This window comes from Mixophyes fleayi, chromosome 2 (assembly GCF_038048845.1).
Source record: "Mixophyes fleayi isolate aMixFle1 chromosome 2, aMixFle1.hap1, whole genome shotgun sequence".
Lineage (NCBI taxonomy): Eukaryota > Metazoa > Chordata > Amphibia > Anura > Limnodynastidae > Mixophyes > Mixophyes fleayi.
The window spans coordinates 1,298,037-1,313,252 of record NC_134403.1 but is presented as its reverse complement, the minus strand read 5'-3'; the positions used below and the strand labels follow the sequence as shown (position 1 = coordinate 1,313,252).

The following is a 15,216-nucleotide window of genomic DNA, read 5'->3' as shown; positions in this document are numbered from 1 at the left end:
TGTGAGCAGGGTTCTCTTACCTCTCTGTCTGTATGTATTACCCAGTATTGTCTTATTAATGTTTGTTCCCAATTGTAAAGCGCTACGGAATTTGCTGGCGCTATATAAATAAATGTTGATGATGATGTTGTACACCCTTATATTACCACATACACCTCTATACACCCTTATATTACCTCTATACACCCTTATAATACCTCTATACACCCTTATAATACCTCTATACACCCTTATAATACCCCTATACACCCTTATAATACCCCTATACACCCTTATAATACCCTTATACACTCTTATAATACCACATACACCCTTATAATACCGCTATACACCCTTATAATACCACATACACCCTTATAATACCGATATACACCCTTATAATACCGATATACACCCTTATAATACCCCTATACACCCTTATAATACCACTATACACCCTTATAATACTGCTATACACCCTTATAATGCCACATACACCCTTATAATACCTCTATACACCCTTATAATGCCACATACCTGTATAATACCTCTATACACCCTTATAATGCCACATACACCTGTATAATACCTCTATACACCCTTATAATACCCCTATACACCCTTATAATACCGCTATACACCCTTATAATGCCACATACACCTGTATAATACCTCTATACACCCTTATAATACCCCTCTACACCCTTATAATACCCCTATACACCCTTATAATACCCCTATACACCCTTATAATACCCCTATACACCCTTATAATACCGATATACACCCTTATAATACCACTATACACCCTTATAATGCCACATACACCTGTATAATACCTCTATACACCCTTATAATTCCCCTATACACCCTTATAATACCCCTATACACCCTTATAATACCTCTATACACCCTTATAATGCCACATACACCTGTATAATACCTCTATACACCCTTATAATACCCGTATACACCCTTATAATACCACATACACCCTTATAATACCGCTATACACCCTTATAATACCGCTATACACCCTTATAATGCCACATACACCCTTATAATGCCACATACACCCTTATAATACCTCTATACACCCTTATAATGCCACATACACCTGTATAATACCTCTATACACCCTTATAATACCCCTATACACCCTTATAATACCACATACACCCTTATAATACCGCTATACACCCTTATAATACCGCTATACACCCTTATAATGCCACATACACCCTTATAATGCCACATACACCCTTATAATGCCACATACACCCTTATAATACCGCTATACACCCTTATATTACCACATACACCTGTTTAATACCTCTATACACCCTTATAATACCGCTATACACCCTTATATTACCACATACACCTCTATAATACCACTATACACCCTTATAATACTGCTATACACGCTTATAATGCCACATACACCCTTATAATACCTCTATACACCCTTATAATGCCACATACACCTGTATAATACCTCTATACACCCTTATAATACCCCTATACACCCTTATAATACCCCTATACACCCTTATAATACCCCTATACACCCTTATAATACCCCTATACACCCTTATAATACCACATACACCCTTATAATACTGCTATACACCCTTATAATACTGCTATACACCCTTATAATACCGATATACACCCTTATAATACCACATACACCCTTAAAATACTGCTATACACCCTTATAATACTGCTATACACCCTTATAATACCCCTATACACCCTTATAATACCACATACACCCTTATAATACCGCTATACACCCTTATAATACCGCTATACACCCTTATAATACTGCTATACACCCTTATAATACGGCTATACACCCTTATAATGCCACATACACCTGTATAATACCTCTATACACCCTTATAATACCCCTATACACCCTTATAATACCACATACACCCTTATAATACTGCTATACACCCTTATAATGCCACATACACCCTTATAATACCTCTATACACCTGTATAATACCCCTATACACCCTTATAATACGGCTATACACCCTTATAATACCACTATACACCCTTATAATACCCCTATACACCCTTATATCACCACATACACCTCTATAATACCACATAGAGCTCTAACAGATAGAACTACAAGTCCCAGCAACCTCACCTCTGCATCACGTGACTACACGTGACACGAAGGGCGGGGCTTTCCCTCGCGCTAGTACACGTCATCCTCCCGGACACGCCCCCTCTTTTGATCCCGCTGCTGTTACCGCCCACCTACCTCACAGCGACGACTTCGACCTCAGAGCAAGACCAGTGACGTCACACGTGGCCGGCCGGATATCCGGCGCTGGCTGACTGGACGGAGATGTGATTCTCTCTCGGCATGTCCCGGAGAGCGGCCGCCCAGGTACCGGCCCTGATCTGTGACACCCCCATAATACCCTCTGCCACCCTATACCCCCCTATTATACCCTCTGACACCCCATAATACCCTGTGACACCCTATACCCCCCTATTATACCCTCTGACACCCCATAATACCCTGTGACACCCTATACCCCCCTATTATACCCTCTGACACCCTATACCCCCCTATTATACCCTCTGACACCCCATAATACCCTGTGACACCCTATACCCCCCTATTATACCCTCTGACACCCCATAATACCCTGTGACACCCTATACCCCCCTATTATACCCTCTGACACCCCATAATACCCTGACACCCTATACCCCCCTATTATACCCTCTGACACCCTATACCCCCCTATTATACCCTGTGACACCCCATAATACCCTGTGACACCCTATACCCCCCTATTATACCCTCTGACACCCCATAATACCCTCTGACACCCTATACCCCCCTATTATACCCTCTGACACCCTATACCCCCCTATTATACCCTGTGACACCCTATACACCCCTATTATACCCTGTGACACCCCATAATACCCTGTGACACCCCATAATACCCTGTGACACCCTATACCCCCCTATTATACCCTGTGACACCCTATACACCCCTATTATACCCTGTGACACCCTATATCCCCCTATTATACCCTGTGACACCCCATAATACCCTGTGACACCCCATAATACCCTGTGACACCCTATACCCCCCTATTATACCCTGTGACACCCCATAATACCCTGTGACACCCCATAATACCCTGTGACACCCTATACCCCCCTATTATACCCTCTGACACCCCATAATACCCTGTGACACCCTATACCCCCCTATTATACCCTCTGACACCCTATACCCCCCTATTATACCCTCTGACACCCCATAATACCCTGTGACACCCTATACCCCCCCATAATACCCTCTGACACCCTATACCCCCCTATTATACCCTGTGACACCCTATACCCCCCTATTATACCCTGTGACACCCTATACCCCCCCTATTATACCCTGTGACACCCCATTATACCCTGTGACACCCTATACCCCCCTATTATACCCTGTGACACCCTATACCCCCCTATTATACCCTGTGACACCCTATACCCCCCTATTATACCCTCTGACACCCTATACCCCCCTATTATACCCTGACACCCCATTATACCCTGTGACACCCTATACCCCCCTATTATACCCTGTGACACCCTATACCCCCCTATTATACCCTCTGACACCCTATACCCCCCTATTATACCCTCTGACACCCCATAATACCCTGTGACACCCTATACCCCCCTATTATACCCTGTGACACCCCCCTACTATACCCTGTGACACCCCATAATACCCTCTGACACCCTATACCCCCCCATAATACCCTCTGACACCCTATACCCCCCTATTATACCCTGTGACACCCTATACCCCCCTATTATACCCTGTGACACCCTATACCCCCCTATTATACCCTGTGACACCCTATACCCCCCTATTATACCCTGTGACACCCTATACCCCCCTATTATACCCTGTGACACCCTATACCCCCCTATTATACCCTCTGACACCCCATAATACCCTGTGACACCCTATACCCCCCTATTATACCCTGTGACACCCTATAATACCCTGTGACACCCTATACCTCCCTATTATACCCTGTGACACCCCATTATACCCTGTGACACCCTATACCCCCCTATTATACCCTGTGACACCCTATACCCCCCTATTATACCCTGTGACACCCTATACCCCCCCTATTATACCCTGTGACACCCTATACCCCCCTATTATACCCTGTGACACCCCATAATACCCTGTGACACCCTATACCCCCCTATTATACCCTGTGACACCCCATAATATCCTGTGACACCCTATACCCCCCTATTATACCCTCTGACACCCCATAATACCCTCTGACTCCCTATACCCCCCTATTATACCCTGTGACACCCTATACCCCCCTATTATACCCTGTGACACCCTATACCCCCCTATTATACCCTCTGACACCCCATAATACCCTCTGACACCCTATACCCCCCTATTATACCCTGTGACACCCTATACCCCCCTATTATACCCTCTGACACCCCATAATACCCTCTGACTCCCTATACCCCCCTTTTTATACACTGTGACACCCTATACCCCCCTATCATACCCTGTGACACCCTATACCCCCCTCTTATACCCTGTGACACCCCCATAATACCCTCTGACACCCTATACCCCCCCTATTATACCATGTACCATTGTGTATCCCCCTATGACTCCCCCATTATACCCCATGACACCCTATACCCCCCTATTATACCCTCTGACACCCTATACCCCCCTATTATACCCTGTGACACCCTATACCCCCCTATTATACCCTCTGACACCCCATAATACCCTGTGACACCCTATACCCCCCTATTATACCCTGTGACACCCTATACACCCCTATTATACCCTCTGACACCCCATAATACCCTCTGACTCCCTATACCCCCCTATTATACCCTGTGACACCCTATACCCCCCTCTTATACCCTGTGACACCCCCATAATACCCTCTGACACCCTATACCCCCCCTATTATACCATGTACCATTGTGTATCCCCCTGTGACTCCCCCATTATACCCTATACCCCCCTATTATACCCTGTGACACCCTATACCCCCCTATTATACCCTGTGACACCCTATACCCCCCTATTATACCCTCTGACACACCATAATACCCTCTGACACCATATACCCCCCTATTATACCCTGTACCATTGTGTATCCCCCTGTGACTCCCCCATTATACCCCATGACACCCTATACCCCCCTATTATACCCTCTGACACCCTATACCCCCCTATTATACCCTCTGACACCCCATAATACCCTGTGACTCCCTATACCCCCCTATTATACCCTGTGACACCCTATACCCCCCTATTATACCCTGTGACACCCCATAATACCCCATAATACCCTGACACCCTATACCCCCTATTATACCCTGTACCATTGTGTATCTCCCTGTGACTCCCCCATTATACCCCATGACACCCTATACCCCCCTATTATACCCTCTGACACCCTATACCCCCCTATTATACCCTCTGACACCCTATACCCCCCTATTATACCCTCTGACACCCCATAATACCCTCTGACACCCTATACCCCCCCTATTATACCCTGTGACACCCTATACCCCCCTATTATACCCTGTACTGGCATGTATCTCCCTGTGCCTCCCTAATTACACCCACTGTGTGGGGAACTGGCGGCGCGCGTAGGGTCTTGGTGGGGGAGACTGGCGGCGCGCGTAGGGTTTTTGTATAGTTTCTTATAGGGGACCATGATGGGCACTGGGTATAGGTTTCTATAGGGGAATTTGGTAACATCTGAATGCTGTGTATAGGCTCCCCATTAAGATTATGGTGACATCTCTTGACAAGTGCTGTAATATATTTTGGTGACATCTGAAATATGTTTTGTATATGTATCCTATGTGCCTTCATGTATTTCAGTGTTACAGTATTATGTATTTCCTATACAGAAAATGTGTTTCTAGCATTTAGAGTGTGAGCTCTTTGTGCACAAGATATTTGTTTTTTATTTGATGGCGCCCTTTGCATTGATCTTTTATTAAACCATATTATCCTCTATTTGCCCTGAGTTGCCCATGTAGCGACTACTTACTGACCTTTGTATTTTACAGGGAAATGGTGATCCGGTACAGGAGAAAGATCCGATGAGTCAGAGGCGGCTGATAGAGGATGTGGCTGGGGGGAGCCGAGACACGGACGCCATTAAGCTGTGTCATGTGATGGTAGGTTTCTTATCAACCATCTTTATTGGCAAACAAAATTCCATCATGTGGACAGTTTTACACCTCATCTGTACATAACTTGGATTCTGAGTAAGGTAACAGTCTGAGTCATTGTGCTTAAAGATTCTCCTAGAAGATGTAAATGGTGTAAGCTGCGGGGGTGACACAACCGCCAAGCTGAGAGGTGTTTCCCGCAGATTGGGGGGGTCACCTGTACTTTCTCATCCTCATGGCCGCTGTCTGATTTTTGTTTTGCATATCAAATGTGTTATTACAAATATCTCACCTCAAATATATCTGTGCATATTAATTATATCAACCCTGTGGTGCCTTTACAAACTACACTACCTTAGTTTCTCTATATTTTATTCTGTCGTCTTTAGAAATGAAGTGGTCACCTCTGAGCCCTCTGTCCCTCTTACAGTGAGGTGCAGAATTCAGTAATACAGTAAATGTAAAATCGTTTATATAAGTGATATATTTAGGATGTGCCGGATTATTGTGTTGTGACCGCTTCACTATTGGTTCTCTCCAGCACCCACAGCCGCTCTCGGACTCGGAGAATGAGGAGCCCTCTCCCAGAAGGACCATTCACAGATCGGCTTTTGTCTCAAAGAACAACACAAACTGCTTCACATGGTAATAACGCACCACCATTATTACATACTGCAGGGTATTGCCCCCTTCTAACCTCCCCAATGCTCCCTTGAATTGTTGTAAACCAGCGCTGACAACATCCCAAGTAAAGATGGGACAGGAAATGGGGGCGAGATACCAGATAAATCCTGTATTGTCGCACGTTACTTTCTGATCTGATAGAACAAGTACAACTGCTATAAACTACCGACATATACTGATGGAATCAAACATGCAAATGTTGTGATGATTCCTCTCCGGTCTCTTTATTTCTGTACCTATTGTTAAGCTTCATCAATACTGACCGCTCAAATAAAATGTATTGTCCACAACACTAGTGTATCTGAGTGGTTATATCGCCCAGGTCATCTGGATCAATGCAGCTTTTCTAAGATTGCGCTTATGTCCCCTCTTCTTTAGGAGCATTCAGTCCAAACTGGAGCGCAGTCAGAGCTGCAGCGAGACGATTAACGAGACCTTCCCTCTGAGCCGGCGGAGAGCGTCTCAGCTTCATAAAACTAAGGTGAGGATTGCTGGCAGAATCGCGGTGTAGCAGAAGTAAATGGACATAGTGATGACTACAGCAACATTGATCTAAGCAGAGGGCTGAGAGTTTTATCTTCTGTACGCTTGGGGAATACTGTGTAATAGTTTGAATGCGTTATGTGATACGTGGCAGAAGGAACGCACGCATGCATGATCGCTCGTAAAAGCAATTTGTCTTAAGGTAAAACATATAATGTTCCTTGTTATTACAGGATGTTTGCAATTTTTTTTTGCCAGGCACTTACGGGTTAATAACACAGCAAATTTGAACTAATACAAATTAACCAATCAGCAATGAGCTTGTATGTGCCTGTAGCACAGATGGATGCAAATATCTGGTTGGTTGGTATAGTTAAATGCTAATTTGGTAAATAACCCTTATTTTCTTCTGTGTTTACTAATGTATGTGTCTTTGTGGCCATTCCAGCATGTCTAATATGGTACCTTGTTTTTTCCAGACTCCCCCTAGTGGTGGTGGCAGCTCAGCCGGCTTCATTGGTGTCCTGCTATCTACAGAAAACAGTCGATCTTTCTCTGCCCCTGTTCTTACATCTGAGAAAGGTCTCCCTATTAATTCACTCAACTCCTTCACCCCACTGCATAAACCTGAGCGCTCAATCAGTCCTGAGAGCAATGACAGCATTTCCGAGGAGCTCAATCACTTCAAGCCCATTGTCTGTTCCCCTTGCACCCCGCCTAAGAGACTTCCTGATGGCAGAGTCCTGAGCCCTGTCCTCATTAAATCCACACCAAGGAACCTGCGGAGGAACCTGCAGAAGCCCACCACTTACGAGGCCAGCCCTATGATCTTAAAGAAATGGGAGCAGGTCTTCCAGGATCGTCAAATGAAGAAGACTTTATCCAAAGGCACATTGACGTTATCAGCTGAAGATGGATTGTTCGTAAAAAGTAAAGTCTCTCCCAGCAAGGAGGTGATGGGTCGCCAGACCAAGTTACGTGGCATAAATGCTATTGGGGATGTTGAACTTTTCCCCTCCTCCAGTAAGGAGGAAGCCTTGCACCTAAATTGTGATCCAAAGACACAATCCCTTCCCTGCAGTGATTGTTTTCAGGGCAAAGGTCAGCACCCTGAACCCATTGCAGCTAATGACTTTCTAGATGTGAATGCGAACGTACATGCTGGCACCAAGACCAGGTTGGGATCCCGGCTAACGTCCAGCAAAAAGACAATTTCTCAATGCAAGTGCTTGGTAGCAAAACCCATTAAACCGTCTTTGAAACGGGCACACAAAAAGAATTCACAGCCCCTGAATCTGCAAAATGGCTCTGAAAAAATCAGCCCGGCCTTTCCCCAGCGCAGAGGACAAAAGAGACGCTGTAAAACCAAACACTTAGAACAGAACGGCTCTTTCAAGCGGTTACGGGTAACGGTGAGGGGCAGCTGCAGCCAGGGCGGTTTCGAGAGGCTCTGGCGGGAGGCAGAAAAGAAGCTGCACCAAGAGGAGGAAGATAAAAAACTTGCTTTAAAACTGCAGCAAATGTTTGACAAGGAAAGCCGGATGGTGAACCGCGGCAAGGGAAGCCGGATGGTGAACCGTGGCAAGGGAAGCCGGGATGAATACCACTTGCGTTCAAAAAGCACAGCTGGTGCAAACTAGCGTTTCCTCACTTTGCCTTTTCTGGACTGAAAAATAGCCAAATCGTCTATAATCAGATATTTTTATTTTATTTTGGACACAGTTGGTATAACTGTATTACGTGGTAGAACATGCAAGACTACCGGAGAGGCTGTATCTTACTGTTCTACATGCAGGTGTATTATCTGACAGCCGCTGCTTTCTCTACTCCATCTTGTTCCTGTCTCGCTTCACAAGGGCTTCACATTACTATGCAGTGTTTGTGCATATCACCAGGCGAAACGCGTTTCTGCTATATCTCCCCCAGGTCTGTCACTTGTATGGGATTGTAGGATGTTACTTTGCTGTAATCTTCATATTGATGGTTGAAATCCCATTTTTCCTAGTTTTTGAACTGTTAAGTTAGTGGAGTATGAAGCTATTTTGTAACATTCACGGATTTGGATTCAAAGGTCCCAACATCATGAGTCTCCTGACTGACTGAGGAACAATAGGTTACATTCCGTTATCTGCACTTTTGGGCTGTCGGAGGCTTCCTACAATGCTGGTCACCTGCAGACAAGATCTGCTCAGCCTAGATACAAAATACCCCCCCCCCCCCCTTCCCCTAATCACCAGTGTCTGAAGAATGTTAACAGCAGATCTTTTATATAAAGCAACTTGTATTATCCTCTTTACCCACTGACTGTAATCAGATACCTCAGTATTTCTGCTGTGTGCCATTGGAGTCTCTAATTGAAAGTGATCAGAATATTACTCCGCATGTTGGTAGATGCGGATAGACGATGCTTACTGTCCGCTGTCGTCTTCTAGATAAGTAACATAAATTGCCTTATTTGCTTTTATTAAAAAAAAAAAGTTCAAACATTTTAATTATATCACGTATTTGTACCACCACCCCCCTCCCAGCTGTACGGGGCAGCGGACATGGAAGCTCCTGATTTACAGTCTGTGCCATGTAAATATGTCACTTGAGTAAGGTTGGTTGCACTGCACATGGCAGACCTTGGGGAACGTGGTCACAGTGATGGTACAGTAGGGGCACCTAGATACCAGTCACCAGGCGCTGGGTCTGACCTATACACCGTTTAGGAGGGGTGTCTGCACGTAATGATGAGCGACGATCTATCTAATACAACACACAACCATGTAAAGGTCTGGCCCTCTGCCTTGTTCTGCGTTATGTCCGCAGTGCTGCCGAAACATTATCTTTCATCATCTTGAAAGAGTCTTATTTACCATTATGTAACAGTTCCAGATCAAACCCGAATTACACATTAAAAATGTAACTTTTGTAGTGTTCATTGAACCTTTATTTACCAACCTTTTGTCCATACATTACCAGAAATGCTTTCCCATCTTAAATATAGAAAACTATATCTTGGCTTTCAAATCTGAGGAATTAATTTTACTATGTAAAATGATTAGAATCTAATTTATTCAATTAGACAGCAGTTAAGCTGACTTCTCATGGGATGATCCTACTGACCAGTCGCTGAATGATGTGATAATATGCAGGTGGCTGAGCTCTGCCTGTGGAGATAGCATAATTCTACAAATACCATTGTAGAAGTAATATATATATATTGCTGTATATCTACTGTATGCAAGTAGATACATACACTTTCTATTGATCACAAATCATGGAATACGTCTAATAAAGAAGTCTTGGGCGATAACGGTACAGTGACTGGCTGTAGCCTGATTAGTGACCCCCCTGTTTACAGCCGATTACTCTGAGGCGTATTTCCCATAATGTGGAATTATGTTTTTATCATTTAGCTATTGCCTTATATTGTACAGAGGGTCTGGATGATAAGAGAGGAACATGAGATGCTGTGAGAATGTGCATTTAATCCATGTAAATAAACTTATTGATGCCAACCATTTTTTTTTCTGCTACCAGAAATATTCTTTGTGAATTATGTAACAAATTTATGATTAAGATTGCTTCAAGTTGTCTCTGTAGTGTGTTTAATCTACCACATACACATGGATTATGTGTGTAAAATCACACACACAAACATACTGTGTCTGCGCGGCACTGAGACCCTTACACCAATAAACATTTCCACATTAACGCAGCAATCCCACATAGCCTGATTTTATTTTTTCTTTAAAGAGCAAGTTAAGTAGCTTTCTAAGAATGCATCTGATATTTTTTAGCTATCTTTCTACAAATCATGATCTCCTTTTTAAAAGCTTGCTGACCCACAGCAATTGCTGCCAGACACAGTCAGTCTGCTACACAGACACAAGCTCTCAGCATGTCATGTGAAGGGTGAAGGCAGAGGGGTTAGAGGAATATGTCACCGTGCAGACAGAGCTCCAAGGGGCGTTCCAAAGCCTCTCTGCTTGCAACATCATGTGCCTGTGGTTGCCATGGTAGTCCAGAATCATAAACTATTAATAGCACTCTGAAGAGAAAAACAATGGTAAATGCCAACATTCTACCTATGGCTAGGTACACACTCGGACATTATCAAACAATACGATATAGTTTGAAAATGTCTGACTGAAGTCCCGACCAGTCTGCAAATTCAAGTATACATACTCTAACCAATTATATTATTATAATCCTGGGTGTGAAAATGATGTGTGTGGCTCAACAGGCATTTAGTGAGGGACCTGATGTCAAATTATTTCCCAAACATAATGGATCTGTCCATCTTCTATGGAGTGTCTCTGTCTAATCTAAATCAGATTGTTGACCTGTAAATGTCAGTCTATCAGTTATGAGCTCATCAGCTGGAGAGAATTAAATACATTGAGTTTGGAGGGCCGCTGGAATGCGGTGAACAGTGCCCTGATATGTTCAGCATGCTGACTGGTTTGCTTGCTGAACCTATAAAGTCCCCACTTTTCTATATAGGGCCATAATCATGCGCACTTAAAAATGCATAACTTGAATCAATGTAAATGTTTACTCTATGTCCTTTTGCATAAATGCATGCAAGTGTCAGGGCCTTTAATTCAGCTTCTTGCGTTGACATGTTACTCGGTAGAGTCTGTTGAATCACTGTTTCTGTGTGTGTGGTTACACACCCTGTATAAGAAACACCATTTATGTGGTAGCGTAAGATGTCTGCATCTGGTAGTGGTGTATCTATGTCAGATAAAACCAAAGATACTTGTCTCATTAGTTCTACACAATCATATTCAGAAAAATTTTGTGTTTGCATTTTTTTTCTTCCTGTTCAAGCTGGCATGGGATTCCCCCAAACCCATGGGGGATACATATGGGTACTTCTCCCATCTTTTGAAACTTGCTTCAATAAGGCAGCAGGATTCAACATTGTGCACCACTTAAGTGTAACGTTAGAGGGAGTTAGCAGTGCTACTTAGTCTGGGTGCTGAGAAGTGTTTTGTTTGTGCTTGATTTAAAATTTCTGTTACCGCATGTGTCACCATTAGGGTTACTGGGTGCCCTAGCACAATATCTGTACTTATTCCAAACACCATGGCCGCTGCAGCCATTGCTCGTATGACTGGGTCTAATTGTACAGAGTAGTATGCAAGTGACCTTAGCTTGCGACCATGTATCTGTGTCAGTACTCCTTGTGTATGTGCACTTACTTCATAACAAAATAATGTGAAAGGCTTGTCATGATCTGGCAAAGTCAGTGCTGGCGCTGAAGTTACTTCAGCATAAAATTGGTTAAACATTTGGCTCTGCTCAGAGGAGAGTATAAATGACTTGCTATCATCCAGAACTGCTATTGCAGGAGCACAGATAATAGCTCATAAAGTCTTAAGGCTTTTTTCATTTATGTACAAACATTGAATTCCCATCAATGCATTACCATACCCATGATACAAAGAGGTATTTACAGTATATGATTATTATAGCACAGTAAATAAGGACAGTGAATGTCTGATTGACTCAAAATTATTATGAGGATAAAAAATAAAAACCTTGTATCTACCATAATTTGACATTACATTACTTTCTTTCAAACCATCTGATATAAAATTTGGTTAAAAAATGCAAAAATAAACTCAAACACTATTTCATATTCAACTATGTTAGTCTATTTCTCCTTTTCTCTTTAAAAACATCTTCTCACCTTCTTTGACATACAGAAAAACCACCTAGTTCATGCATTTGCTATGCGAATAGCCCATAAACTCTAATATCTCTTTCCAAAACAAGGTAATCATTACTCAGCAGAGTCTACGTTCTTTAAATCCTTCATTAGTTTATACTTATGTTTGTTGTGGCTGTAGGCCAAAACATATTGCAAACTTCTATCCATTGGAAGTTGGATCAATGCAATCTGGATTGCCTAAAGGGTCTTTGCAGCTGGAGATCTTCTGTGAAGAAAAAAAACTTTTGCATAGAGATTAACATTTATTTACTAGGAATTACAGTAACTATCATGCTTGTCAGTATCAGTACACCGTTATCAAGCAACCAGTAAACATTTTTGTGCAGTGAACAGCTGCTAAAAGCTTAACTGTGACTCTATGCGTTCCATGCCATGATTTCCTCAAAGGGGCAGTCCCTAATCTCACAAACAGGGAATGTCAAAGTGAGGAGACCTGGGTGTTCAAGGCCACTCCTTTCTCATCATCACCTAGTACAGCCCCTTTGAATGACACTTATATGTTTTCCGGGTTTACAAACATTCAATTTGTAATCTTGGTTCCAGGCATTCAGCAATTTGAAAGCAACACTGCTTCTCTTATAAATCAGAGTACTCTCGTTAGACACCTCACATTGTGTCTGTAAATCACTCAACATTTTCTCAACAAAATCTCCTGTGACCAGATATTCACACACATTTCCAGATTCTGTGATTTCCATGTTGAAAGTAAAAATATATATTCACAATTCTTTCTCGCAGATGACATTTTATCTCGTAACATTTCTTTATGGGCATAACAAACCCTCCTGATTTCTGAGAACATTCATCAGCACCATTTTAAAACAGATATAAACTGTTATGAGCCGCGGCGGTGCCCAGCCGCTGCGACTCTCCTACCTCCGTCCCGGCCGTCGCTATGACGACCGGGACGTCACTTCCGGGGGCTCACCGGCCGCTGCCATAGCAACAGCCAGACGCTCTTCTATTCAGCGCCGCGTCCCGGCATTACAGGGCAGCCGGGCGCGTGCGCAACAGCGGGGCAAGTCTACAGGCTGATTAATTCCATCAAGGAACAGCCTGTGGGCAATTAGAGTACTAGGCTCTCATTGGTCTGTTTCAGTATTTAAGGCAGGGAGGGCTTAGCCTTCCTGCCGGTTATAGCTTCCAGTTCCTGTGTTGCTGCCTGCTGTTGTACTCCTGTACCTTTGGTGATAAGCCTTTTGGATTGATTTCTGCCGTATATGCCTGTTTTCTGGATTTGCCTGTTTGCCTGTGCCCTTGACCTACTGGCCTGTACCACCGTTTCTGCTGATTTGCCTGTGACCTCAACCCTTGGCTTGTTTCTTGACTATTCTTCCTAGCAAGTGACCCCTGACCTCAGCCTGACCTTTGGAACTGTTGTCTGCCATTAACCTCTGCTCCTGGGTTCCCCGCAGCCGATACACGCCACACGACCCTCTGTAGTCTGCAGCCAAGTCTGTCCCCACCACTAGGGGCTCCAGCGAACACCTGACTATCAGAGTAGACTCCGGGTGGTGTTGTATTGGTTGGAGGGGTTCCTGACATAAACAGCTTGTAATATATCTGCATGTAAAAGCTCACTCCCACAATTCTCAACTTCATTAAAGAGAAAGCTATTTTTCTCAACTTTAGAAACAAAATTACTTTACTCAAATACAGAAACGATTTGTTGGACCCCAGCCAGCTTTGTTCTGACACTAGTAATAATACTGATAATGTATATTATTTACAGTCTTGTCCGTCGACTGAATCGTGCAGTGACGGACCAAAGATTTTAAAACTTCTTTTGCATCTCTTCACACTTGAAACATGTCTCTTTTAAAACAGTAAAGTCAGACAAACATGGATCTCCCTCACACACAGTAAGACAGAGCTAAAACTCACATACAGAGAAAGAAAAATTAACTTATCTTCCAGCCTACTGCTGTGTAACTACAAGTCCCAGCATTAGACTAAATACAATTCAGCTTCAATATGCTACTATCACTCAGCACTCTGGACATATTTTTTTTTCTTGAAATATTGAAGTATTCTTGAAGAACCTTTTTTTATCAATGTTACATACATTGCCAGATAACAAAATACAGAGTCCTTC

The 15,216-nt window shown here is 43.3% G+C and overlaps 2 protein-coding genes across 2 annotated transcripts in view; one reads left to right on the top strand and one right to left on the bottom strand.

Moving 5' to 3' along the window:
- The first annotated feature begins 2,222 nt into the window (after window positions 1-2,222).
- On the top strand, window positions 2,223-10,899 carry RNF169 (ring finger protein 169). The gene is made up of 5 exons (XM_075198321.1): window positions 2,223-2,392; window positions 6,122-6,232; window positions 6,768-6,871; window positions 7,289-7,391; window positions 7,873-10,899. The coding sequence occupies exons 1-5, from the start codon at window positions 2,369-2,371 to the stop codon at window positions 9,031-9,033; spliced, it is 1,503 nt and encodes a 500-aa protein (XP_075054422.1). The 5' UTR covers window positions 2,223-2,368; the 3' UTR covers window positions 9,034-10,899.
- Window positions 10,900-13,085: 2,186 nt separating this feature from the next.
- Window positions 13,086-15,216, bottom strand: part of XRRA1 (X-ray radiation resistance associated 1) — a 118,313-nt gene continuing 116,182 nt past the window's right edge. The window contains exon 16 of the mRNA XM_075198317.1: window positions 13,086-13,326. Coding sequence (XP_075054418.1) covers window positions 13,280-13,326 — 47 coding nt within the window. The 3' untranslated portion in view covers window positions 13,086-13,279. The remainder of the gene's footprint in view (window positions 13,327-15,216) is intronic.